Source organism: Hippocampus zosterae, chromosome 1 (genome assembly GCF_025434085.1).
Source record: "Hippocampus zosterae strain Florida chromosome 1, ASM2543408v3, whole genome shotgun sequence".
Taxonomy (NCBI): domain Eukaryota; kingdom Metazoa; phylum Chordata; class Actinopteri; order Syngnathiformes; family Syngnathidae; genus Hippocampus; species Hippocampus zosterae.
The window spans coordinates 30627492-30654541 of NC_067451.1; the positions used below are offsets into that span (position 1 = coordinate 30627492).

General features: G+C 43.2%; 2 protein-coding genes across 5 annotated transcripts in view; one reads left to right on the forward strand and one right to left on the reverse strand.

Moving 5' to 3' along the window:
* On the forward strand, positions 1 to 11621 carry LOC127607062 (heterogeneous nuclear ribonucleoprotein H-like). 4 transcript variants are annotated; one of them, XM_052075151.1, is made up of 11 exons: positions 1 to 132; positions 788 to 883; positions 967 to 1122; positions 5437 to 5580; positions 8196 to 8334; positions 8894 to 9108; positions 9223 to 9338; positions 9450 to 9585; positions 9674 to 9751; positions 10753 to 10849; positions 10946 to 11621. In XM_052075151.1, exons 2-11 carry the CDS (start codon positions 802 to 804, stop codon positions 10947 to 10949), a joined length of 1167 nt encoding a protein of 388 aa, XP_051931111.1. In that variant the 5' UTR covers positions 1 to 132; positions 788 to 801; the 3' UTR covers positions 10950 to 11621. The 4 variants fall into 4 exon arrangements, with proteins under 4 accessions (XP_051931111.1, XP_051931086.1, XP_051931102.1 ...); XM_052075126.1 differs by having other exon boundaries at positions 10753 to 10845; XM_052075142.1 differs by having other exon boundaries at positions 8894 to 9072; positions 10753 to 10845.
* rufy1 (RUN and FYVE domain containing 1) overlaps positions 11127 to 27050 on the reverse strand; it is a 17820-nt gene continuing 1896 nt past the window's right edge. Inside the window, exons 4-17 of the mRNA XM_052074339.1 lie at positions 24019 to 24120; positions 23820 to 23943; positions 23686 to 23747; positions 22907 to 23042; positions 22271 to 22372; positions 20425 to 20541; positions 15080 to 15247; positions 14911 to 15008; positions 14725 to 14844; positions 13992 to 14121; positions 12620 to 12714; positions 12476 to 12524; positions 12332 to 12409; positions 11127 to 12264 (exon numbers count right to left, since the gene is read on the reverse strand). Of these exons, the coding sequence (XP_051930299.1) occupies positions 12121 to 12264; positions 12332 to 12409; positions 12476 to 12524; positions 12620 to 12714; positions 13992 to 14121; positions 14725 to 14844; positions 14911 to 15008; positions 15080 to 15247; positions 20425 to 20541; positions 22271 to 22372; positions 22907 to 23042; positions 23686 to 23747; positions 23820 to 23943; positions 24019 to 24120 (1525 nt within the window). The 3' untranslated portion in view covers positions 11127 to 12120. The remainder of the gene's footprint in view (positions 12265 to 12331; positions 12410 to 12475; positions 12525 to 12619; positions 12715 to 13991; positions 14122 to 14724; positions 14845 to 14910; positions 15009 to 15079; positions 15248 to 20424; positions 20542 to 22270; positions 22373 to 22906; positions 23043 to 23685; positions 23748 to 23819; positions 23944 to 24018; positions 24121 to 27050) is intronic.

Consider the following 27050-nt stretch of genomic DNA (forward strand, 5'->3'; position numbering starts at 1 on the left):
ACTGCTTGCTTCGTACCTCTTGAAGTAGGATATCTTAAACACCTGGCAACCCTGCCTTTAGTTACTTACGGCTACACCGTACGGGCCTTTGCGTTCTAAATCCGTTGCTTGTTCTCTCTGTGGTTTTAAAAGGTAGGAATGCACTCGCTGCTTCGTTTTACTTTGTCCAGGGTAACGTTATAACTCCTCAATGTATGATTGCAGCAAACAGTAGGTTCTTCAAACCAAACGCATTTACTTATTTAGTTAGCAAATACTAGCCTAGAAGCTAATGAGCTAGGCTAACGTGGCGCAGGCTGTGAGGGCCGCTTTTGTTCTTCATTGAGGGTGCGGTAGTGTGCTCACTCGTGTGTTGAGAGAAAACTGGTCAATTGTCATTAATAATTCATGTTGTATCTTCACCCCGTGAAACCAATGTTTGTAATTTGTCATACTTAATAAGGTAGGACGAGCCCCCTTTGCAATGAATGCATTTAAGTATTGTGTATTGTGAAGTATTCTCCATGTGAAGTCGAAGAACGAATATTTGTAGTTGTGTATGTACTACTTTGTGTGTGCACCGTGCTTAAAAAACCCAAAAGTCGATTGTTACGATGCAGGGGTAAATAATAGTCGTAGTCAAAGACTTCAAGATGTTGCGAATCACCTCCGTGTAAAATTTTCAACTGAACGAAAGACTTGGTTTGTTCCTTTGTGACGTTGCATGCATTACATTCAGGAACATATGAGTCGGTGTGAATTTTCATATCTGAAACTGATTACGACCGAATGTTTTGTTTGTTTAAAGGCTTATGACCAGATATGTCTGATGAAGGGTACGTTGTACGAATTAGGGGTCTCCCTTGGTCCTGTTCGGTGGACGAAGTGCAGAGATTTTTCTCAGGTTGGCTTTATTGTTTTTTCAAATGCACGAAAAACATTGAAATGAATGGATGATTGCAATGTATGTTACATCCCAAATTTTAGATTGTAAAATTCTTGGCAATGGCGGCGGTGTCCATTTCACCTCCACAAGAGAGGGTCGTCCCAGCGGCGAGGCATTTGTTGAGTTGGAGGCGGAAGAAGACCTCAAGCAAGCCCTGAAGAAGGATAAAGAAACAATGGGACACAGATATGTGGAGGGTGAGCGTCGCTACAGTGAACCCCCGTTTTTTGCCTGGATGAACCCCCCCCCCAAGTATTTAAACATAAAAAAAAAACTATTGAAAACGTATTATGTAAGATTTAAAAATGTTTGTCAATTCTGTTCAGCAGTGATTCTAATAAGATACGATAACATTTATTTGTCCTTATTCTGGCGGCCCGGTAGTCCTGTGGTTAGCACATCGACTTCACAGTGCAGGGGTACCGGGTTCGATTCCAGCTCCGGCCTCCCTGTGTGGAGTTTGCATGTTCTCCCCGGACCTGCGTGGGTTTTCTCCCGGTCCTCCGGTTTCCTCCCACATTCCAAACACATGCGTAGCAGGCTGATTGAACACTCGAAATTGTCCCTCGGTGTGAGTGTGGGCGTGCATGGTTGTTTGTCTCCGTGTCCCCTGCGATTGGCTGGCAACCAATTCGGGGTGTCCCCCGCCTACTGCCCGAAGGCAGCTGGGATGGGCTCCAGTTCCCCCCGCGACCCTAGTGAGGATAAAGCGGTTCGGAAGATAAATGAATGAATGTCCTTATTCTCATTGCTGTACTAGTTCCGCTAGTGGTACATGGGCTCCCTCTGGTAATTTAGGATTGAATAACAACGTAAGTTCAGTCCAATTTCCATTTTAGTACCTTACCTTTGCATGTAATCATTAAAAAGGAAGCTAAGTCAACCATGTTCTTTACAATGTGTTCTACGAGTCTAAGCAAGGTTTTTAGATTATTATTGAATTGAACTGAATACAACTTTATTGTCATATGTGCTGTACGTATGTGTGACATACAGCACAGATGAAATTTCTTACCTCTCAAGAGGAGCCGCTGCGGGTGTCCGCACCGCCATCAAAAGAAAAGTTAACAAAAAATGACAAAATAATACAAGACAACACATGATAGACAATTGTGCAATCTTAACCACTTTCCTGCATACACTTTGTTGTCTGAAGCAGTCAGAGATGAAAGAGGAACGAATCAAAGTGTCCTTTTCACCAGTCCCTCAAAAGACATCATGGTGCGTTTGTGGAATATGAATTAAACAAAGTCTATCCGTTTTTATGGATCTTGGTGGATGGCGTGTTTGCTTCTTACTGTCACTTGCTGTGACCTAAAAATGACATCATAGTCCCAAAGGGCTCAGGTGGATAAAAATGGGTAAATTTGTCTGATGAATTCATATTCCACAAATGCAACATTGATCTGAAAACCGTGTTTACACGAATTGGGACGCATCAACCATACTGTTAAGAAAACATTTGACTTCCACTTTTATTCCTGTTTGTTTTATGTATTGCATATAAGAATAAGGAAACCTTTATTAGTCTCGCAATGGAGAAATTCCCAATTCAAAGCAGCAAAGTTATGAAAGGAAAAAGTAGAACAAAATGTAGGAGCTGCTGTAAAGGCAGCAACTCTCGCTGCGCCATCTTGAAGTCATAATAATACAACACATAAGACATACCGTATTTTCACGACTATTCGACGCATCGTACTAATGGCCGCAGTCTCATTAATGGGTGACATTTCTGTATTTTACACATACACAGGACGCATCGTACTAATGGCCGCAGTTTTACAGTGGTAAAACATACGCCAGCTTAAACATATGGCATGCATGCGCGCACTCTAACACGTTAGCTTGCAGCATACGGTAGCATGCCAAGACATACAGATAAGATAAAAACACGTTTTTAAAAAGGCAACGAAAGCAGAACTGAGTTCGGGTGTATTTTATTTAGCCATCGTACAATGTTCTCACGTTTATCGATCAATCATCACCCAGAAATCCATCAAAGTCCTCATCCTCTGTATCAGAAGCAGAGGACTGCACATCTCAGTTGTCATTGAATGCATCACATGCTAGTGTGAGTTGCTACGCATTGCCGAGCGGAAAGAAGGAGTAGCAACAGCAAAGTCAACATTTCTCTCGTGTGAAGCGTTCCCACATTTGAAAGTAAAGAACAGAGCGAAACATGGTGGCAGCGCGTGTGTGTAGAAAGAATTGAACAATTGTGCAAGTACTGTAATCCATCAAAAACGCCGCGTTCCCTCTCGTTGTTGCGTATTGTGGCGTAACTCGCCAAGCGCTGCCTCTCACTCTTTGTAAAGTTGTGTTTGCCACCGATCATCCATTGTTCCCATGCCGTTCGCAACTTTACTTTGAACGCCCGGTTGATGCCAATGTCCAGCGGTTGGAGTTCTTTAGTCAACCCTCCGGGTATAACGGCAAGCTCAGAGTTCATTTGCTTGACTTGTTTTTTTTCACCGCTGCTGTGAGATGGGCACGCATGCCAAAAGCATAACCGGTGGCTTTAAGTTTGAACTGAGCTTCGTAGGCGTGTCTTTTTGTCGAATTCATTTTCAGGGGTTCTTAGAAACCAAAACCGGAGTTGTTTTGCAACAATGCACATTGCCACACTCTATACAAGTGTTGGTACTGGCTTGAGGCGTCCACTTACACGCCCACCCTTCACCATTGGCGGACTAGCTTGCCTGTCCTCTCTCTCCCTCTCCATATATGTATATATACACGCCCACCCTTCCCTGATTGGCCGACTTCTTTCCCGCATGGCTGGCCACAGTCACTTCCGCCTTTTCTCTATATAAACAGCGTGTCGGCTGTCAGTCAGATTTTGGAACTCAGCGCATATAAAGGACGCTCTGCACCATAAGGCGTCCTGTCCATTTTGGAGAAAATTTAAGACTTTTAATGGCGCCTTATAGTCGTGAAAATACGGTAGTCATTCAATCTTAACCACTTTTCTGCATACAATTTGGTGTTTGAAGCAGTTATAGTTGATCTAAGTGTCCTTTCACCAGTGGATTTTCACCAGTGGATCATCATCCTGAAAATGTGCACACATCTGCTACAAGCTAAGTTTACAATGCATCCTGATTTATATATCGCTTTCACAACAGCTTCAGCTGTAGCAAAGCGCTTTACAAAACATTCATTCATTCATTCATCTTCCGAGCCGCTTGATCCTCACTAGGGTCGCGGGGGGTGCTGGAGCCTATCCCAGCTGTCTTCGGGCACACCCTGAATCGGTTGCCATCCAATCGCAGGGCACACAGAAACGAACAACCATTCACACTCACACTCACACCTAGGGACAATTTAGAGCAGTGGTCACCAACATGGTGCCCGCGGGCACCAGGTAGCCCGTGAAGACCACTTGAGTAGCCCGCCAGTGCCTGGACATTGTGATTGGCTAGTAGAAATTATGATTTAAAAATGCAAACATTGGCAGTACTGTGAGACATTTCGAAACACGATCAAAGTCTGACAATTTAAATCATCAAGTATTAAAAATAACACATCCTCATATTATTGAAGGTATTTTGGACAAATATGTTATTTCAGACGTGTATCAATTTGGTAGCCCTTCACACAATCGGTACACATGAAGTTGCTCTCACCCTCAAAAATGTTGGTGACACCTGATTTAGAGTGTTCAATCAGCCTGCCACGCATGTTTTTGGAATGTGGGAGGAAACCGGAGCACCCGGAGAAAACCCACGCAGGCCCGGGGAGAACATGCAAACTCCACACAGGGAGGCCGGAGCTGGAATCTAACCCGGTACCTCTGCACTGTGAAGCCGACGTGCTAACCACTGGACTACCGGGCCGCTTTACAAAACAGTTAAAGTAAAATAACAAACACAACACATAACATAAAACACGGACAGTCATGCAATTATAACCACTTTTCCCCCATACCCTTTGTTGTTTAAAGCAGTTTGAGATGAAAGAGGAGAGAAAGTTTGAAAGCAAACAAGAAGCCGTAGTGTCCATTGACGAAAAAGAGATTGACTCACATCTCCTGTCCCATGTAAATCCGCTTCAATTCCAAGCCGCCACTCGCAGTTACACATACGCAAAATACAGCATATTCTTTTTAGGAATAAAGCTCTGTCTCATTTTTGATGATACTTTGGCTTATTTGCAGTTATATTTTAATATTTGTCGTGATGGTTGTACTTGGAGAGCGACATTATTTCAGGTGGCTACTGTACAGTATCGAAAAGTGCCGTGAACACCCCTAGACAGCAGCAAGATGAAAAGTCACAAAAGAGAAAAAACTACCAAGTAAAAAGAAAAACATGTTTGTTCATGAAGTATTAAAAAAGTTAAGTTTTATATTTACATTTATAAAACTCATCTAGAATTATCCTGAAAATGTCATGCATTTTCATCTTTGTCAATTAATTCCACATCTGAGCTTTTGGAGTTGATTTTAATTAAATGTGGGGAGCAAATCATGGTGCGATTGTATTTGTGATTGTTTTGTGTTTTAACAACAGTGTTTAAATCAAACAATGTGGAGATGGATTGGGTCATGAAGCACACTGGTCCAAACTGTCCAGAGACAGCAGGAGATGGTCTTGTGCGACTACGGGGCCTCCCCTTTGGCTGCAGCAAAGAGGAGATCGTCCAGTTTTTCTCAGGTAAGAAATTTTCTTTATCTGTGTCAATTTAATTGAATTTTTCAGTTTACATTAAACTTTTTATTTGTATTCAAAATATACTTTTTAATATTTTGATCTTCCCTCCGGTCGTCCTGAATTGTTTCCCTTGTAGACACTGACCAATTCATGTTTTACAATTCCAAGCCCCCCTCCCCGACGCTGAGGAATAATTACCCCGGTATATTAATCTCGTTCATTCTTCCAATAATGAGATGGATCTTTGAAAATCAAACAAATCAATAATGGTGAATAATGACACCGGAAAGAACCTCCAAATAATTAACAGCTTTGCTTCATGTAAGGGCCAGCACCGTTCTGCAAACGAGATGTGCCGGTATCCTTTGTTTTTTTTGTCCTCACCCCCTTGTTCCCCTTACATTGCCCTCCGTTTTGTTTACTGCGATTAAAGCTACAACAATGATTTAGTTATTAAATGAATGTTGAACCATTTTCATTGTAAATTGAGCTCTTTGAGTAGTTTTGTTTCTCAGATTCAAGATGGTCAAATGTGAATATTTTTCTAGATTCTTTGCACTTCCGTCACAGTCAATGGAATATCTTTAGATTGCCCACAAAAGGCACTTTTAAACCTTCGCAAACATCTTTTCCAACATTTTTTAACATATAGCTTATGGTTACTGGAGAAAAATAATCCACAGATTCATTATGATTATAATCGATAGTTGCAACCCCAGTCAATTTATTTCAGTAAAGGACAGCAATCTACACCAAAAAGAGCAAACTGAATGCCTGGTCTGTCCCGCTGCGTCCTTTCCTACTATAAATTGCCATCATTAACTAGTCAAGTCATACAAACAAATCATCCAGTGTGTAAAATTTGAAATGGACACCTGCCTGCAATTTGAAAACAACACTCCACATTGTTTGATTTAAGACAATGTGACCTACGGTATTATCAATCGAAGCGTACCGGCACATCATCAAAGTTGATAATCCAGGGGTCACCAATTATTTGGAGGAAATTTGATATCTACCTCCTGGGTACTGTTAATGCAGAATGGCTTCCAATTTTTACTCACTTCTGAAATAGTTCAAATTACCTTCATGCCTTCTTGTTATATTTCAGGTCTGCCCGATTTATTTATTTTAAATTAAAAACAATTAACATAAAGGCCGATGTTGATTTTGTTTGGCAAAATACATTTCTGATAACTGATTAATCAGCCAATTAAAACGTATTTATATGATAAATAAATTGCGTTTTTTGCACTCCTTAACACTTACATCACTAAAGATATGAATTACAGTCTGAACAGTTGCCAATAGTTAGTATTAGTATTACATGGGTAAAAATCCTACAAATTTTATGGGGTGGTTGAAGGTTATTGTCTGCAGTTGTAATGGGGAAAAATGCCAAAATTGGCCTATTTTTCACCCAAAAAACATTTCTCCAAAAACCAATGATATTACAATAATAATAATATAAATAACAATAATTTAATTGAAGACGATCATGTGAAGGATTTTTCACAATGATCAAGGTTGGAAACAGTTAAATAGCAACATGCAACACTTAAAGTGTTTAGTTTCAAATTATCTTTTGTGCACTACTCCCCTGGAAATCGGTGTCCCATCATTTTTGAGCGACTTTGAGAACGTTCCCACAGGTGACCCCTGTGGATAATCACTTAGTTCCTCAGCCTCTAGTTACCATATTGTTAAATTAAGTCACAGAGAAAAATGTTTTTTCTCCCTCTCGCAATTGTATTGCCGTCATTCAAATTAAAGACAGTCTCATTGACTTGAAGCGGAAGTCATGTCAAACATTTTCTTTGGAGTAATATATATTCTCTGTATTCTGATTGATACTGTGTTTGCGGAATAAGAATTAAGCAAACTAATCTCACAATTTTCATCGATGCGAGTGGGTGGAGATTTGGACATTCTATCCTGCCCTCGACTGTTGACTGAAATTGTCGTCAAATGCCTTCAGGCTCCTCTATTGCAAACCCAGAAAACAGGTTAGCCCTGTGAAGGCAATTCCAGTTGACAGCAGGTAGCAGCGCAGGACAAAATGGCCGCCTCCTGAGGTGTCTAAACACGGGTGTTCTTTTCCACCTAATTCTTATTCCACAAACACAATATTATTTAGAATACCATGTTTAGATTAGTGGGGGGCACACAAAGATATTGAAGGAAAAGAAAAATTGGTATTGATGTCCGCTTTAACACTCCTGCATTTAGTTCATCATCCTTGCAATGTGAGCCCCTCCCCCACCCGCCCCCATTTCTCGCCCCCTTTGAATGAACGCGACAATCTTGAGGTAATACACAATGGGTCAAGAGTAATTTAAATTTATGTCACCTGCCAGATTGTCCTCCTCATCAACGCACCCTAACTCGTCTAATGTGCCCTTCCCCGTCCCTCTTCCCATTCCTCGTCGTTTCATCCACTTATAATTGGTTCAAAATTGCCAGTGGCCGGTTTACAACTCAACCGGTATGTTTGATGATGTTTAGAGTGTTCCATAAGTTTTCTCTCTCTCTCTCTCTGTCTTAGAGACATTTCTTTGTGTGATTGGGCATGTGATTTAATATGTTCCCCGCTGGGGTTATCTGTCCTTGGGTTGAAGGGTTGGAAATCGTGCCAAATGGGATAACATTGCCGGTGGACATCCAGGGGAGGAGTACGGGGGAGGCCTTCGTGCAGTTTGCTTCACAGGATATAGCTGAAAAGGCTCTAAAGAAACACAAGGAAAGAATAGGGCACAGGTGGGGATGGTTGGTTGGTTGGCTGGAAACGTTGCTTTTCTTATGGTGTGCACCCTCAACATGAACTCACTGTCACATTGACTTTTGTAATTTGTCCCACAAACACGCTAACCTTCATGACAGAATGCAACACATTGTTCCATGGAAACCTGTTTGTAAAATGAAATTGAGCACATTGACAAATGTTGGCGCCAAATGGTATGCCAGTAGCAGACTGATGTGTAGTGGTTTGCATTGGTACGGATAATCCCCGGAGGCCAACGACTCGGAGCCCACCTTCACAGGTAAAGCTGCCCCGCTAAAACCAGGACAATGGCTGCCACGGCAACAGTACAGGGCATCTGATTTTTGAGTTCTAAGTAAATCTAGGTAACCATAAGAAAAGTCTTTTCAATTTGGCAAGCATTTTTTTCCCCAGTAAAACGCCCATTTCAATTAACATAGCCTAAGCCAAATACAGTATTATTGTGAAGGGCTACACCAAGGCAGTTTCTGCATAAGCAAAGCCCGCCGCTAACCTTTCCTTGTTCCCTCATTGTGGCCTTTCTATGCATGTCAGGTACATTGAGATCTTCAAGAGTAGCCGCGCCGAGGTGCGAACTCATTACGAGCCCCAGCGGAAACCCATGAGCATGCAGAGACCGGGGCCGTATGACCGACCCTCTGGTGGGCGCGGCTACACTATGATGAACCGAGGCGGCTCCTACGACCGATTGCGCCGCGGAGGTTACGGAGGAGGTGTGTCGAGTGGACGAAGAAGTGAAATCCGATTTGGTGATCAATTGTTGCAGCATTCTCTCCATTCATGCCACAATGGCAGACAAATAGTAATGCCATTAGAAAAAAAAATCCTCCTAAAACGAGTCCGTCTCGCTGATATATATTCAGGCGTTTCGGACAGCCGGTACAACGACGGCGGCGGCTCGTCTTTCCAGAGCACAACGGGCCACTGTGTCCATATGAGGGGGCTTCCGTACAGAGCCACTGAGTCGGACATCTACATTGTAAGGCCTAGTTGACTTGGCAAAGGACAAATTGCGTGACTGCAAACCCCTTGGTCGGCATTTTTCAAGAAAGCACTGTTTTTGAAGCGCGGTTCCTTTGCTTTGTGGCAGTTCTTCTCCCCATTGAATCCGGTGCGGGTTCATATTGAGGTCGGCCCCGATGGCAGGGTGACCGGGGAGGCCGATGTTGAATTTGCAACACATGAGGATGCGGTGGCCGCCATGTCCAAAGACAAAGCCAACATGCGTGAGTTTGGCAGAACTGACCCTGGCGACCTCAAAAACTCCCAAAGCGTAGAAATGTTCCTTAATAGTCGTCTCTCTGCGCCCCTCAGAACATCGCTATGTGGAGCTGTTCTTAAACTCAACAGCAGGTGGCAGTAACGGCGCCTACAGCAGCCAGATGATAGGGGGTGAGTATGGCTCCTAGTTGGGGCTGGAGTAGGACTGATTATCGGTCCTGGAGTTTAATGGCTCACACCAGTCCACTTTAGTTGACGGGTATGAACAGTAGGCGTGCAAATGTGTAGTGGGCTCATGCTCGTAACCCCCCTCTGTAAATCGAAGTCATAGTTTCTCATCCCAGCCACAGCCTGGGTTTCATGGCGGGGGGGGGGAATGCACACACAATCCAGAACCTTGCTCAACACCGTCATATTACAAGCATGATGAAGTTAAAGTAAAAAAAACTAACATTTTGCTCGTCTTAATTTACTCGAATGCCATTTTATTTGCCATTCATTTGCTTTCGTCTCAGAGTGTATTTCTTTCTCTGGCACCAATTTTTCCTTTGCTAGTCACAGCCAAACAATGTGATCAATTGTCAATGACAGCCAACACGATTGATGGCCCATTCATTCCAATCTAAAAAGAACAGCCACACAAATCTCTTATCCATCATCTGAACTGCTTTATTCTCAAAAGGGTCCCAGGTGTGCTGGAGCTTATCCCAGCCGTCTTAATTCTTCACATCTTAACGCTACGTTTTACTTAGATTTGCTCCTGCTTGTATTTTGAATGTGTTGAGGAAGCTTCTGGTTATGTTTGGATTTAATTTAATGAACCCATGACTGCAGACGGTATGACAAGGACTTTTGTTTGCGATGGTGAAAGTAACGATTTTAATTGAAATTGACTATGAATCATCTTGCGTTTTCTAGAGTTTCATTTAAAATTTGCATCCAAATCAATTGTAAATCTTAAAAGCTGTTGATGGAAATAAATTAGGGCAGTTTCAAGGGAGCTTAGATGCTGCGGGGGTTTTGTGACTCAATAGCGCCATCTGGCAGACCATCGGGAACTTTGACGGTGCTCCAAACGGACCCCTACGGCCTGTTCATCGTAGTCAAACCTTTTGAATGGTTTGTTGAAAATACAACAGAAGATAATTTTTTATCCATTTTCTTCCTCATAGGGAGCCAGTCGTCTTACAGTGGCAGCCAGCTGAGCTCAGGCTATTCTGGTGGATACAGCAGCCAAGGAAACATGGGTGGCTACAGTGACTATAGTGAGTGCCATAGCGTTTGCCCTGGACCCCCAAAACTTTTTTTTTTAAATCACCTTGGAACTGTGGGGTCCTATATTGTGTATTTTCTCTCTCTTGTTAGGTAACCAGGGCGGAATGGGAAGCAGTTACTATGGTGGCGGTGGAGGAGGAGGCAGTAGCAGAAGCTCAATGAATGGACTTGGTGGGGGATGGGGAATGTAGATCTTTTTTTTGTTTTTTGTTTTAAACCACAGTTGTACTGTTCGTTTTTTTCTGATGATTTATTTTTAACTCTGCATTTTCATGCAATGGCCAGATATGTCTCATCCATAAGTAAACACAAAGGTCAAGGTGAGGTTGTGAACATATTGATGGGTGGGGTTTGTAATTTTTTTACGAATGCATGATCCTAAAACAGGATAGAGATTGTCTGCTATAATGGTTGTCACCCATTTTGCTCCATTTTCATGACCACAATTTGTCATTTATTCTCCAGACACCCCATACAGCTCATCCCGTGTTGCTGGCGTTTTACCACATTTTGTATGTCGGAGTGCACGAACAAATTGTTCTCCTTTTACAACAGTGTTTGGTTTAATTTACAGTGGTGCAATGTAAATCAAAATTGTGCATTGACATTTGCAGCATGTTTAAGGTGTGACCAGTTAGAAGGCAGTTTTTCTTGACGGGAACATCAGGAGTAAGTCAATCTGGAATCATTACATGACCGGTTTTCTGCCTGTAATGCTATTTGTATTGTGAACAAAGTGAATAAAGTAGTTGGACAGTCATGGAAACATTGCAAAATGTATTCATTTATTAAATAAAGTTAAAAATATGTATTTCCCCTGATCACAGAAAACATCTTCAGAGTGTACACAATCCACCAGGTAAAACTGCTCAAGAAAATTAAGAACACTGAGCAACATCACAACGCCAAGTGTTCCCTTTATTTTTTTGAGCAGTTACGTGAATACATTCTAAAATAGATTTATTATTCTATACACAATTTGCAAAGATGCAACACTGGTGTAAAGTTTGCTACTGCAGTGTTAGTGCACCACAATGTGAATAATATCAAAATAAGACAATTCTGGGGGGGGGGGGGGGGGAGAAATTGCAGCATACCTCAACAAGAAATAGAAAAGAGTACAAGAGTTCAGTCTTGCCCAGCAAAAGCGTATGAAAAGCATGTAATGTTGCTGAATTTCAGGTTGAAAGATATAACATCAAAGTGACATTCATAAACGTGGCTAATCATGTCTGTAGCGTGGGATGCCAATGGTCAGTGTTGTGTCAGGAAGATTTGGATGAACTCCTCTGCACCAACAAGGAATGACACATGTCACAGACCCGCACGGGACGAGGATACGATGGTAAAGCCAGCTCGTTACTGGAGCAAGTGCTGCAGTAAATATCCCCGCAGTTCCTGCAATGGTGCTAACAACAAAAACGAGAACACTGGAATCCTTGGGTTCAATCTGAATGCATTAAAAAACTAAATTACCTTTCTTCGGGAGATCGAGAACTCTTTTTGGCATTGCTTGCATTGAGTGGCCTCATCATCTTTTAACCAGGCGTGGCCCTGCAAGCAACAATCAGCATTTCACAACATTTCAAATTATATACTTAAGTATGTTTCCCATTTTACCTTCAGGGCTTTGTTAACCTCCTTAAAGTCCTCCATCTTGAGTTTCGACCTTCGAGAAAAGTAATGGGATAAGATGACGTATCGTGTTACTACTGGCAAGCGGAAACAAAGAAACGAAAATGGTCAACTTGAATGAACACTGACTGGCTGAGATGAAGCCCCATCTCCTGCAAAGCCTGCTCCTGCTGCTCACATGTCTGCTGCAGCTGCTGTTTCTCCTGCTTCAGATCCTGCAGTTCCTATTGAGAAATAAACAAATAAATGACACATATTAAGCAGTCCATTAATCTACAAACAAAACATACTATCAAAATTTTGTTTTAATAGATGTCATCGAAGTGTCGCCAATTGTGGTCAGAAATGCATTTCTATTGTGTTATATATTACTATTTTCTCTATACTGTATACTGGTGGATCTCACGAAATTAGGGTTTCGTAAAAAAGGTCATTTATCTCAGGTGTTCAAAAAGTCAATTTACACATTCAATAAACACATGAAACAGTCACAGCGCCAATCCTAACATAATTTCTATATTAAATAAAAAGATAATTTGAGTGGTTCTTGGATAATATTTAATTTCTTGAGGTGGTGAATTTGGCGGTTTTGTAAACTGTAAACTACAATAATCAAAATTATTTTTAAAAATCCAATCCAATCAGGAAATAATACATTACATTCTGTGGGCAGTTAAGTTAAAAAGTCTGACTGTCAAAACTGAACAAGTAAAATAATTATTTGTAACAATTATTAATGGTATATCACAATTATTTTAAACCATGATAAAACAAAAACAGAGAGGAAATACAATACAATACATGCTGATTTATATAGCGCTTTCACAACAGCGGCAGCTGTAACAAAGCGCTTAACAAAACAGTTAACAAAGTAAAATAATAAACACAACACATAACATAAAACACGGACAGTCGTGTTCTAACCACTTTACCGTCACACGCTTTGTTGTTTGAAGCGGTTTCAGATGAAAGAGGGGAGAATCAAAGTGAAATAAGTGAGTGTGGCCATTTGAGAGGTTCTCGGCAATTGTCAAACCACCATTGACTGTGCTTGTGTATTTTGGCAAAAGAATCTCCACGCTTCGGTTTATAGCCACAGGTACGTGTGAAATTAGAACTATAGATAAGTATTATTGCAAAACACTACTGATACTAACATACTGTAAATATGGTATTGGTACAGTTTGGGAGGAGGTGATCGCTTCATACCCAGTATCGTAATTTGGGGATACGACATGGCAATTTCGATTATGTCACATTTGTGACATTGCAGCGCCGTTCACACGTAATTCAATTTTAAAATTCAGCATTGATTAAAACAACCGGTAGTTGTCGAACCCCACGCAATGGCCGACTGTTCTCTTGAATTCAAACCTGTTGCAGTGTCTCTGACAGTGCTATTTTCCACTGGTCGTTTGGACCTTGCAGTAAAATGTAATCCCCGTCGTGCACCATCATTCAAATCCAATACACTGATATATTAAACTGCGGAATTACTAACGGCATGCAGGCCTTGGAGTTGTTGTAATTGGGTGCGAAGCTCAGCACTGTTGTCCTGCTCCCTCTGAAGGGCTTTCTGTAGGCCTTGTCGCTGTTGCCTCTCAACCAGAAGCTCCTTCTCCAAACCCAGCCTGACCACACAGAAGACAACACTCTTAAATCCAAGTTAAATGTCTTGGTTGTGAGCAAACTGTCCATCTTAAAACAGTGTAGATTCATACACTGCCAGCAAAAATGAACACCGATCAAAGTCTTACAGTACAGTTTCTTTAGTCCACATTTAATTTTCAATTCGTGAAGCATAAACGGTTGTATGCCAGTTTGATCGTATCTGCACCAGAGTTATTGGAGTTTACAAAAAAAAAAAAAAAAAAGAATGAAATAACGTCATGCATTTTTTTCTCATGTCTTACTGTACGCCCGTACAGAAGAGCTCAATTCGAGCAGTTGTTTGGAAGTTATAGTTTACTTTATGACAATATTGATTGTGACGAGGGTCGCGGGTGCGCTGGAGCCTGTCCAGCTGTCTTCGGGCAGGAGGCGGGGGACACCCTGAACCGCTTGCCAGCCAATCGCAGGGCACACAGACAAACCACCGCTCATGGTCACAACTAATGAACCCCAATTGAATTTGAAAAGCAATTGTCAAAACAAAAGAAAAACAAAGAAATGAAAAATATGAAACTATCATCACCCTGCTCTGCACCGTACGACGACGGAGGAAGCGCGTGTACCTCAGTGCGTCCAGGTCACTCAGTTGTTTCTCGAGAGCATTCACTTTTCCCTCCAGCTCAACCCTCAAGTCTTTATCTGACTGCTCGCTCTTCTTACAATCCTTTTCTGAATTTTGAAGCCTAAAAAGAACGTCCGTTCATGAGCTTCAGTCGTCATCGTCAATGTGATCAATACACAAAACGTACCTGCGCTCAAGTTCTGCCATAGCTTTCGTCATGCCGTCCATCTTTGTCTCCAGCTGTTCGGCCTCTGTCTGTTTTTTGGCCGCCTCTCGTTCAAAGTCCTCCAGAACCCCCAGAACTAGTCAAAATGTGTCTTGTGTGTCTCAGTTGAGGTGTGATGACGACCACGTACCTGAGCTTTGTGGAACATTTGAAGGTTCAGAGCTTTGACTTGGTCCAGCTGGAGTCTCAAGGCAGCCAGTGAGTCCTGTTTCTCATGCGAGTCCTTCTCTAGGAGCTTCATGGCCATCTCCATCTCCTGCTTCAGCCCCAACTGCAGCTCCAGCTCTCGCTCCAGCTCCTAAACATTGCCAACAGGTGAGATTTCAGACGCCGCAATACAATAGAATCACCTTTTGGACGAAACAGTGATGTCAGAACCATTACGCGTCTTTCTCAAAAATCACACGGGAAAGAAGATGCACTTTACTTTATGCTGTATTTACATGGAAGTTTGTATTTAGTCTTAATAAGACTAGATGATTTTTCGTGTCATGTTTGTTTTTGGAGCATGTTAAAAAAAAAAAAAGAATTCTAATGACATTATGAAATATTAGGGCCCAACAATTAATTGGCTAGCCAATATTAGCTTCATTGGCGACATATTGTCATAATACAACATAACACAAAGATATTGAAATTCAAACGTTGGCCGCATTAAAAAAAAATCTCTCTGTCATGTTTGACAAATACTAAAGGAAAAAGTGTTCCCTCACTTTTCATGATTGACATTTTTCAAATTGTCCGACTCAATAGCTGGAAAACAGAAAGGTAAAGCTGCCCGATATGAAGTTGTGGTCAGAAATCCGCGAATCTGCAATAACCCAACCGCGAAGTAGCGAGGGAACGTTGTTGGAAACAGTTTAATGTTCAGGCTGTAGTTCATCTCTTTGTTCTTGCACTAGGAAGCATCACAGAACCAAAAATATGTGATTTTATTCATTATACACATATAATTACATATTATTCTGCATATATCAGAATTGGCATTGGCATTTAAAAGAATCCTTATTGGTCGGGCCAATATAAAATGAGTTTTAAATATTCACCGAGTTATTATTCCTCCTTGTGGGTCCTGGCCTTGCCGTGGCAAGGAGGCTTGTGTGTTCCAATGATCCGGTGAGCGTTACCATCTGGAGCTTGCTCCAGGTAGGGTCTCCCTTGGCGGGGAGGTTCCAGACTAACAAGGTCCCAACGGTGTGTCGGGACGCCGCTGAGATGGCAGCCCCATCATCCGACTATCCTGCAGAGGGCCAACAACCCACTCAGGAGAAATCTATTGTTACGAAACCGACCAGAAGAAACCAGACTGCCCAAACCAAGACAAGACATAGGAACGCCCCCGACCAACGGGTACGGATTGACCTACGCCTGAAGGTCAATCCGACGCGCATTGCCACATGGAACATCCAAACGCTTCTTCGGGCTGGAACTCCTTTACTGCTGTCCTTGGAGCTCTCTCGCTACAAAATCACCATGGCGGGTCTGTGTGAATCCAGATGGCAAGGCAGCGGCGAAATTACAGCAGGAGAACACAGCTTCATATGGAGTGGCCCTGAAATCCGGACGGGCCTCCATGGAGTTGCGCTGGCCATGTCCAAACATACACGGCAATCACTTATCAGCTGGATCCCAATTAACGATCGACTCCTGTCTGCACGGTTCCTCCACCGACATGGCAAGATGACAGTCATCGTTGCTTATGCCCCCACAGAACTCGCCGATGATACAGTGAAGGACACCTTTTTCGACCAACTCCATCAGGTCGTTAGCCAAACCCCACCACATGACATCGTCATCATCCTCACTGACGCCAATGCAACCCTCTCTTCTTCCTCCAGAGAAGGACCATCTCACCAAACCCCCACACAACCCATTGGCACCACCTTTGTCGATAACACCACAAATGATAACGGCAAACGTCTGCTTCTCCTCTGCCATTCAAATAACCTTTGTATCACTGACACATGGTTCCCCCGCAAGCAGATCCATCACTGGACCTGGTATAGTCCTGATGGAAGAACCCGGAAGGCGATAGACCATATCATCATCTCCCGCCGCTGGCGATCCTCCATCACCAACTGCAGGGTCTTCAGAGGTGCACAGTTGGGCAACACTGACCACCGCCTGTTGGTTGCCCAGCTAAGACTTAAAATACGACCAGACCCATCTATCAGGCCACAACCACGCTTAATGTCTTCCAGACTCTGCGACCCAACCACTGCCTCCGCATATCGCCGCTCCATCACCAACGCCTTCACCGCTCTGGCCGTTGATGACATCGCAGACTGGGAGACTTTCAAATTAAAGGTCAACCAGTCTGCCCAGGATGTATTGGGAAGATCAAGATCTCTTCCCAAACAACCATGGATCTCACAGCTGACCCTCGACATCATTGACCGCCGCCGTGCTGCTCGCCTGCGCGGTGTTATCACAGAGTACCGGAGGCTCAATGCAGCACGGAATGCGGCAATTGCAACTAACAGGGAGAGATACTGGGGAGAAGAGGCCGAACGCATGGAATCAGCAGCACAGCGCAACGACCTTAGACAGGTCTTTCAAATGCTGCGCCAAGCCCACATCGGACCACACATCAAGACCGCCCTCATGAAGGATGCCAGTGGAAATCGCATCACCACTGAAATAGACTGCCTTCAACTCTGGAAAGAGCACTTCAGCAACCTCCTTCATCACCCTCCAGTTCCCACCGACCCCCGTCTTGTTACTGCTGCCAACTCTACCACCCCCTACCCCAACTGCAAAACCGACCCAGTCACAATCGACGAGGTCAGAGCAGCAATAAAATCACTAAAAAATCACAAGGCCCCTGGAATCTGAGCCATCACCGCAGAGCTGCTCAAAGAAGGTGGTGACTCCATGGCCCAGTGGCTCACCCACATCATTAACCATGTGTGGGTGGCAGAACAGCCCCCCACAGACTGGACCCGAGGCATCATCCTGCCTGCCATTCTGGAAGCGGAAAGGCGACACGCAACTCTGCAACAACTACAGAGGCATCTCACTGCTCTCTATACCCGCAAAACTGTTCACCCGGATCCTTCTCACCCGCGCCCTTCCCGCCATCCGAAGCCATCGCTGCCCCCAACAAGCTGGCTTCATGCCCAACCGGTCCACCATAAATCACATCTCAGCAGTTAGACTCATTGTTGAGAAGGTTAGAGAGTTTCGGAAGGACCAACATCTTTTTATAGCCTTCATAGATCTCAAAGCTGCCTTTGATACAGTCGACCACCTCTCCCTTTGGAACATTCTGAAATACCTTGGAGTGCCACCCAAAATAACCACATTGTTCCAGCGACTCTACAACAACTCAGAGAGCTGTGTTCGTGTGAATGGGAAGGACTCAGAGTGGTTCCCCATTAACAGTGGGGTCAGACAGGGCTGCGTGGCCGCTCCTGACCTATTTAACTGTGTCATTGACCACCTTATGATCCGAGTCCGGGAGCAAGTCTCAGGCGTGTCGCTCGGCAACTTCCACCTGACCGACCTTGAATACGCTGATGACACCACCCTGTTCAGCAACTCCCTCAAACACCTCAGCAGTGCTCTTTCCATATACCAAACAGAAGCAGCAAAGCTGGGCCTCCAAGTAAGCTGGCAGAAAACCAAACTTATGTATATCGGTGACGGACCCAACCCCTCCCCCCTGATCTTTGGCACAGACGAAGTGAAGTTTGTCAATCCCATCATCTACCTGGGCTCCACTATTACCAGCAGCGGCGATCTCAAGCCAGAGATTGACCACAGACGCGCCCTCGCGGCCGCGGCAATGCAGTCACTGTGGCGGCCCCTCTGGCGCCACCACTCAGTGTCCCAAAAGACCAAGATGCGCATTTATAACTCAGCAGTTCTTCCCATCCTCCTGTATGGTGCAGAATCCTGGCCATTAAACAAGACCCAGGCCAAGAGGATCGACGGCTTTGACAGCAGGTCACTCAGAACAATCTTGAACATCAGCTGGCACCTCCATGTTTCCAACTCAGACCTCCGAAAACATACCCTTCTGCCCCCTGCATCCCGACTGGCCGCTCAGAGGCGCATCCGTTGGCTTGGTCATCTCCTCAGATTACCCCCGGAAATCCCAACTCGTGCCATCTTCTCATTTGATCCAGCGACAGCCGGCTGTAAAAGGCCACGCGGCAGACCCCACACCAGATGGCTTGATGTCATCAGAGTCAGGATCTCAAACACCAGGGCCTTACCCTGGAGGATGCAGCGGACCTGGCCCATGACCGTGGTCATTGGCGGACCCTGGTGAAGCTGATCGGCTCTACGCACTGCGACGACCCAGCCGAATGAGACTGCGCCCCGCGTCGCAAGAGCATTTATTTATTTATTTAGTTATTATTATCCTGCACATCAGGGATGCCCATTTCGACCGGTAGCTCACGGACTGGTCCCAAGTCGATCGCGAGGGGTGTTGAGGAGAAAGAAAAAAAAAAACAAAAAAATCATTTGTATGTCTTTGTGCATGTTAGTACAGTGATCTCTCGCTATTTTGCGGTTCGTTTATCGCGGATTCGGTGCATCGCGGATTTTTTCCAAACATTCATCAATAAATAAATAAATAAAAACAATTCATATATGTGGAGTACAGTACTGTATATGTTGCTCTATGTGACTCGCTGTCGTTTTGCAGCTTCTCGCCGACTGTTTGTGGACTTAAATTATTATTATTTTTTAACCTGTTAATTAGTCGCTACTTGGCGGATTTTTGTTTATCGCGGGTGGTTTTGGTCCACATTAACCGCGATAACGAGGGATTATTCTAATACATTTTTGTGTTAATGCACACTGCACCCTAATCATCTTATCAGTCCCATTTCCACAAAAAGTATAAAAAATCAATAAAATAAAGCAGGTAAATCTTTAACCTACGGTGGCGCGTGACCTGCATCACCGGAAGTTGTTAGTTGCAATTGAAGCTTGTGATAAGAGCGTTATATCTTTTATCGTTATCAATATTCTCATTCAGGGTTGGTTTCGTGTACAATTCACCGAGGGCCCGAGCAAAGAATAGGAATCTAGAGGGCCGAGGGAAGCACTTTTAAACGGTACGTGTGAGCTACGATAGTTAACAGGCTGCAAAAGTGCGTTGCATGCTTCCGTGTCAGGCTGTTGCTCATCGTGGTGTGCGTGTGTATGTGCATGCGCAGGAGGTTGGTTGATCGAAAAGTCGATCTTCGGCCCAAAAGGTTTGGGCATCCCTGCTGTCCATCAAACAAAAATGATAATAATAACTTTTAAGAAGAATCAAACAGCCATTGTCACATCCTACCATACAGTCATCAATTGGGAAGACTGACTGGACGTTAACGTGCAGTTCAGGTGCATGCTATATTCAATGCCATTAAACACTGAAAAAGCTGTACTCATTTCCTCTTATTTGGGTTCAAGGCTATATGTCAATGTAAGCTTAGCCAAACGGTTCAGAGCTACTAACTATCAATACCTGACCTGGTGAATGCGTTTTTCTTCTTTAAACTGCTTCCAAACGACATTATACATCTCATCCAGGCCTTGCCGGGTTTGTCTGTAGGTTTCCAGCTCCACCTGGCTGTCCTGAAGTGCTGCCTGGAAAAGCAAAAACCCAACACATACAGTGCCCTCCATAAGTATTGGCACCCCTGGTTGAGATGTGTTTTTTAGCTTCCAATTATTTTATTTTTTTTCTAAATAATATGGGACCTTAATGGAAAAAAAGAGAAAAATCCAACCTTCAATACAAGTGCATTTATTCAGTGGGGAAAAAATCCCACATAAAGAAATAATTATTTGACATCAAATAATGTGTGTCACAATTATTAGCACCCCTGGTGTTAATATTTTGTACAACCCCCTTTTGCCAACAAAACAGCACCTAATCTTCTCCTATAATGTTTCACAAGATGGGAAAAGACAGAAAGAGGGATCTTCAGCCATTCCTCTTTGCAGAATCTCTCTAAATCATCCAGAGACCTGGGTCCTCTCCTCTGTACTCTCCTCTTCAGCTCACCCCACAGGTTCTCAATGGGGTTGAGGTCAGGGGACTGAGATGGCCATGGGAGGAGCTTGATTTTGTGTCTGGTGAACCATTTCTGTGTAGATTTGGCCATATGTTTAGGGTCATTGTCTTGCTGAAAGACCCAGTGACGACCCAGCTTCAGCTTTCGGGCAGAGGGCAACAGATTTTGATTTAAAATGTCCTGGTATTTCAAAGCATTCATGATGCCATGCACCCTAACAAGGTTCCCAGGGCCTTTGGAAGCGAAACAGCCCCACAGCATCACTGACCCACCCCCATACTTCACAGTGGGTATGAGGTGCTTTTCAGCATGCGCATCTTTCGTGGTACGCCAGACCCACTTAGAGTGTTTGTTGCCAAAAAGCTCAATCTTGGTCTCATCTGACCAAAGCACACGGTCCCAGTTGAAGCCCCAATACCGCTTGGCGAACTCCAGACGCTTGCGTTTATGATTGTGAGTGAGGAAAGGTTTTCTCCGTGCATGCCTCCCAAACAGCTTGTTGGCGTGTAGACAGCGCCTGATGGTTGATTTGGAGACTTTGTGACCCCAGGATGCTACCATTTGTTGTAATTCTGTAACAGTGAGCTTTGGAGATCTTTTGATTTCTCTTACCATCCTCCTCACTGTGCGTGGTGGCAAAATAAACTTGGCTCCTCGTCCAGGCTTGTTTACCACTGTTCCAGTTGTTTTGAACTTCTTAATTATTCCTCTCACAGTGGATATGGGCAGCTGCAGTTGAGTGGCAATCTTCTTGTAGCCTCTGCCTGACCTGTGAAGGTCGACGCACATCTGCCTCACTTGTATGCTGTGTTCCTTTGTCTTTCCCATGTTTAAGAGTGGATAAGAGAAATGGCCTCGGTGTCACGTCATATTTATACCCCAGGGAGACAGGAAGTGATGAATTACTAATTAAATGTTCCTACATACTCTGGTAAACTTTGTAAACTACTGTAGAAATGACAGAAATGCTTCAATTATGTTTATTTCCTGGGAATTGTTAAGGGTGCCAATAATTGTGGAACAGGTGATTTGATGTCAAATAATTATTTCTTTATGTGGGATTTTTTCCCCACTGAATAAATGCACTTGTATTGAAGGTTGGATTTTTCTCTTTTTTTCCATTAAGGTCCCATATTATTTAGAAAAAAAATAAAATAATTGGAAGCTAAAAAACACATCTCAACCAGGGGTGCCAATAATTATGGAGGGCACTGTAAATAAATAACCGAAATAAAAGAAAAAAAAAACTCCACAAAAGTTTATTGTGCCATTTGTAAGTGAAGTATTTACATTCTCACCTCTTCCTTTTTCTGACTGGCAAGCAGTATCAGTGCGTTGTCTTGTCTCAGCTGCTCCTGTTCTTCCCGCAGAGCGTTGATTCTGTCTGTCGCAGCTGCGAGCTACGTGAGAAATCGACGGTCAGAAGTGTTTGCCTGGGTTGTCCATGTGGATTATCTGTCCTGCAGCACATTAACTGAACGGTAATCGAGATAACGGCTTGGATTGAAATGGCGCCCGACAACATACGCTTCTACAAAGGAAAGGAACAAAACATGGAGAGCAATTCCACTGGCTAACAGCAAATTTGAACTAGACATGGCTTTCTGCGTCCATAAATGTATTTTTGACGCCGATTTCAAAACTGTCTGAACTATTTCCTTGCACATCAGGTTTTTGAGATATTTTTGTTGATATTGATATTTTGTTGTCTTTTTGTTTTTAAGTTTGTCCTATAGAAGCTTGCGCAAAATACATACACACACGCACGCACGCACGCGCACACACACGTATATACTGTACGTTTATCTCTGTATTTATCTGTCTGCGTTTACATTAGTAACCTTGAAACACTGCACGTCGACATCACGAACCCGAAGACTCCCCCAAACGCTGACACAATTCCCTCCCACTGGCAGACCCCTTCGACTTCTGACCTCTTCGACAAGTTTGCTGTTGGTTTTCTCCAGAGAGTCCATCTTCGCCTGAAGGTCTGTGACGGTGCCACTGAGGTGACGATTCAACTCCTCAATGTAATGCTTCTGATCCAAGATGGCGGTCATCTTGGAATGACTGAAAATACATGACATGAGACACAAACGGCACATGGGTTGCAACGCTCGCAACGGAACTTAGATCAGCGTAGTAGGCCTGACTTTCATGAAAAAGAAGAGATTTTATTTTTGAAGTTGTAGGAAGAGTTAATTCCAAAAAGGAGGTTTGTGGGAAAAAAACTCAAGTTATACAGTACTTGAATAAAGTCAAAATATTATGGGGAAATAAATTACAAAAGTTAAGTTGGGATACTGCGGGCAAAAGAACCCCCAAGTTTAATGAAAGGGATAAAGTTGACATCATTTGAGGAAAAAAACAACACATTAATACAACAAGAAACATAAAAACAAAATGAGGCCAAGAAAAAGAAAAGTCAAAAGGAAACAACCACTAAGTCAGAATATTACATGACAGACATCTGTAACTTAACCGAATGTCAAACTATTATGAGCTTTTCTCGAGAACTAAAATTTAAAATTTAATAAAAAAACCCAACACTGTAAATTTGGGGGGAAAATAAAAGGTGTATTATGAGGAAGCCATTTTGACACAAATAACGTCAAAATATGACAGGAAAAAAAGAGAAAATGACTCAAGAGTTACTGATTTTATTTCACTTCAGAGGTTCCACTGTTTTCTTGATTTGTGAACAGATACTCACTCTTTCGGGGTCTCCGTGCTGGTCGAGTCTTTCAGATAGAGGGAGAAGTCAATGACTCCCACCTAGATAACGGAACAAAAAGCACCATGTGTTCTGGTGTCATTCTTAACCGGGGTTGAGGGCGGGTCGCTCACCTGAGAATCCAGGTCTTCTCCTTTAATACAGAGGTTCGCATCGAGTACATTGAGGCCCACGAGCAGCCCCCCCATCACCACCCCTTCCTCCTCCATCATCAGGGCTCCGGGGTCATAAAACTCACTTGGAGGACACAAACGTGTTAATAATGTGAACAGTGGAAATTGGTGTTCGGGCTAACTCACAAACCGTACTCACCTCAGGAGATCTTTGCTGTCTAGCAAGGCTTTCATGTAGTCAGCCATCGTCTTTTCCATGAGTGCTAAATGCAGCCATGCCCTCCCTCTCCCCAAACCAGTCCTAGAAAGAACAAACAGACACATTGCAGTTTGATTGTCATTTTCCCATTTCAGGTTAGTGCAGCCTATCCCGGCTGTTGTTTATAACCAACCATGCACACTGCCGTTCACATCTGTAGAAAATTAAAGAGTGGGGTATTGGCAAACTTTTGAGCTTTTTAAAAGGACAGATAAGCCAGCTCATTAGAAAAAAAAAGTAAAATAAGTAAAAGAATGTGTGGCCATTCTTAAATTGTATTGCTAATTTTTCAAATATTCATAATTAATTCACCACATATTTAAGAACAGAAGAAATTGTAAAGTCTGATTTACCAATATTTTGGATTTTTTTCTCAAATTGTTAATTTATTCAAATATTTGTAGTTGTTTATTTTTACATTTTCATTATTTGTCTACAATAAACAATTAAACACATTATTTGATTAGATATCCATCCATCCATTTTCCGAACCGCTTAATTCTCACTAGGGTCGCGGGGGGTGCTGGTGCCTATCCCAGGTGTCTTTGGGCACTAGGCGGGGGACACCCTGAACCGGTTGCCAGCCAATCGCAGGGCACACAGAGACGAACAACCATGCGCGCTCACACACACACACCTAGGGACAATTGAGTGTGTCCAATCAGCTTGCCATGCATGTTTTTGGAATACGGGAGGAAACCAGAGTACCCAGAGAAAACCCAAGCAGGCCCGGAGAGATAAATCAATACAAATGAATAAATACATTTACATTAGCTAATTTTAGGGTGGAAAAAATGTAGAAACAAATATGCTTGGTGGGCCATGTGGCTTTGCCCACCATTGTATTAGAACAGAAGTCCCCAACAACTGGTACGAGGCTGCAGAGACAGAACAATATATCGACATTACTCACAAAAGTTAAGGATATTTGGTTTATCAGGATGAGCCGAAAATGCATTCAAACCTTTAAAGGAGAACTTAATGTGACCTTCTCTAAGCTTATGGATGCACTTGGGCCACTGTTAATGTTTCAGTACTTTTTGCACAAGTTGCCGTTGTCCAACGAGGAGCTGAGCAGCAAAATTCACAACAGGTGTTTTATCCTTGAATCGACCAATTAAAATGTCTTGTTTCAATTAGAGCTGACATTCAAACAGTCATGCTCATTAAACTGTTCACATTTTGTTAACATTAAAACCAGACGACACCTAGCAATGGATCAACAGTACCTTGCCAGTGTGGTGCTTAAAACAGGACATTCTAAGACAGAAGTGGCCACTGAGCTTAGTGTCAAAGCGTGTCATCAGCAGTGCATCCTTCTACTTAAATGTCATACTTTCATGATATATCACTGTAGCGTAAACTGTATATAGATAGACTAGCTGGTTCGCCGCCCTCCGGGCGGCTCATCGGCTAGTTCCTGCGGAAGGCTGGTACGGTGGTGGTTTGCCGCCCTCCGGGCGGCTCATCAGCTAGTTCCTGCGGAAGGCTGGTAAGGTGGGCCTTCGGCCTACAAAAGTGTTGTTGCTTGGTTCAACTTTTTGTTCATCTTCATTGCTTATCGCGAAAATAAAGAGATGTTTAGCTCTACTAAATAACTAACAATTTTATTGCAATGCTTGTGGGTAGACAACATTTTTTCGCTAAGATGCCCGCGCGATCGTAGTGAGCCACTGCCTGAGCGGCGCAGTGGCGGCGCGGTGAAGTAGGTACGTTTTGAAAAGGGACAGATGGAAGGACAGACCGCGTGCGGGACGACGCGCAATGGATGGATGGATGGATGGATAGAGAGAGAGAGAGAGAGAGAGAGAGAGAGAGAGAGAAATGGATATCTCACACCACTCCCCACACCGTCGATTACTTTCTGAAGAGCAATACCAGTAGGACTGGACGATTACATGTATATGAGAACTATTTGAGAATCATGTTGTAACATGATCAGCAGTGAACTGTGAGTATATTTACTCCATGAGACAGAGTGAATGAAATGCGTGCCATTGCAGTCAACCCAGAGTCCGGCTTTTACTACTTCGGTTTACAAGTTGAAGTACAGTGAAACTCCTATACAACGAAACCTACATGGGCGAAAATACCTCATAATGTGAAAAAATATTCATGCATGAAAGCCATTCCCACTTTTCTGCTCCCCCTACAACGAAAAATCCCCCTTGTTCCGTTATATGAAATATTTTTCTCTACTCTTGCCACGCGACGAGATGCACTACAGTATAATGAAAAACGAGCCTTCCGCAAAAGTCTAATCCGGTCCTAGAAGTACCGGTACTTCGTTGCATTGCTAAAATGGCTACAAAACGGACCTCTGGATGCCAAGCAGCTTAGACAAGAAGAGCTCTGACGCTGGATGAGGGTAATACTGATCAAAATAAAAGACGGAGGAAGCAAAATATAAGACATTATCCAAGAAATTGATGTAAGTGAAAGTGAATGCCGATCGTAAATTAATCTGCTAATTAATGAAAGAAGAAGCAGTAAACAGAAAGTAACCGTAACAATGACTGAACATGCAGCTGAACGCGCAGCTGATAGGCAGCCATGACTTGGCATCATCTTTGGAAGATGAAGCTATTGTTCTCACCAAAGCTTTTGTGGTGGCATCTCCAGAGCAACGCGGAGGAAGCCGCTGTGCATGGTATGTCGTCAAAAACAAGGCAATACAACAAACCCCTCGAATCATTTGAACAAGTAGCATCCAAATGATGGTGTGGAAAGCATGAAAATGCGAGCAGAATACGCACGGCCTGCCCAGATAAATATGAGCAGGTTAAGATAAGATATCCTTTATTCGTCCCACACTGGGGAAATTTACAGACTCCAGCAGCAAGAATGTATGTAGAAAGAAGAAAGAAGAAAGAGAAAAAAAACAACAAACATCTTTCAATTAAATGCAACATGAACACAAAATGTCGCTAATGACCTGCCAGCGGAAATAAGCAAGAATAAATTGTGTCATC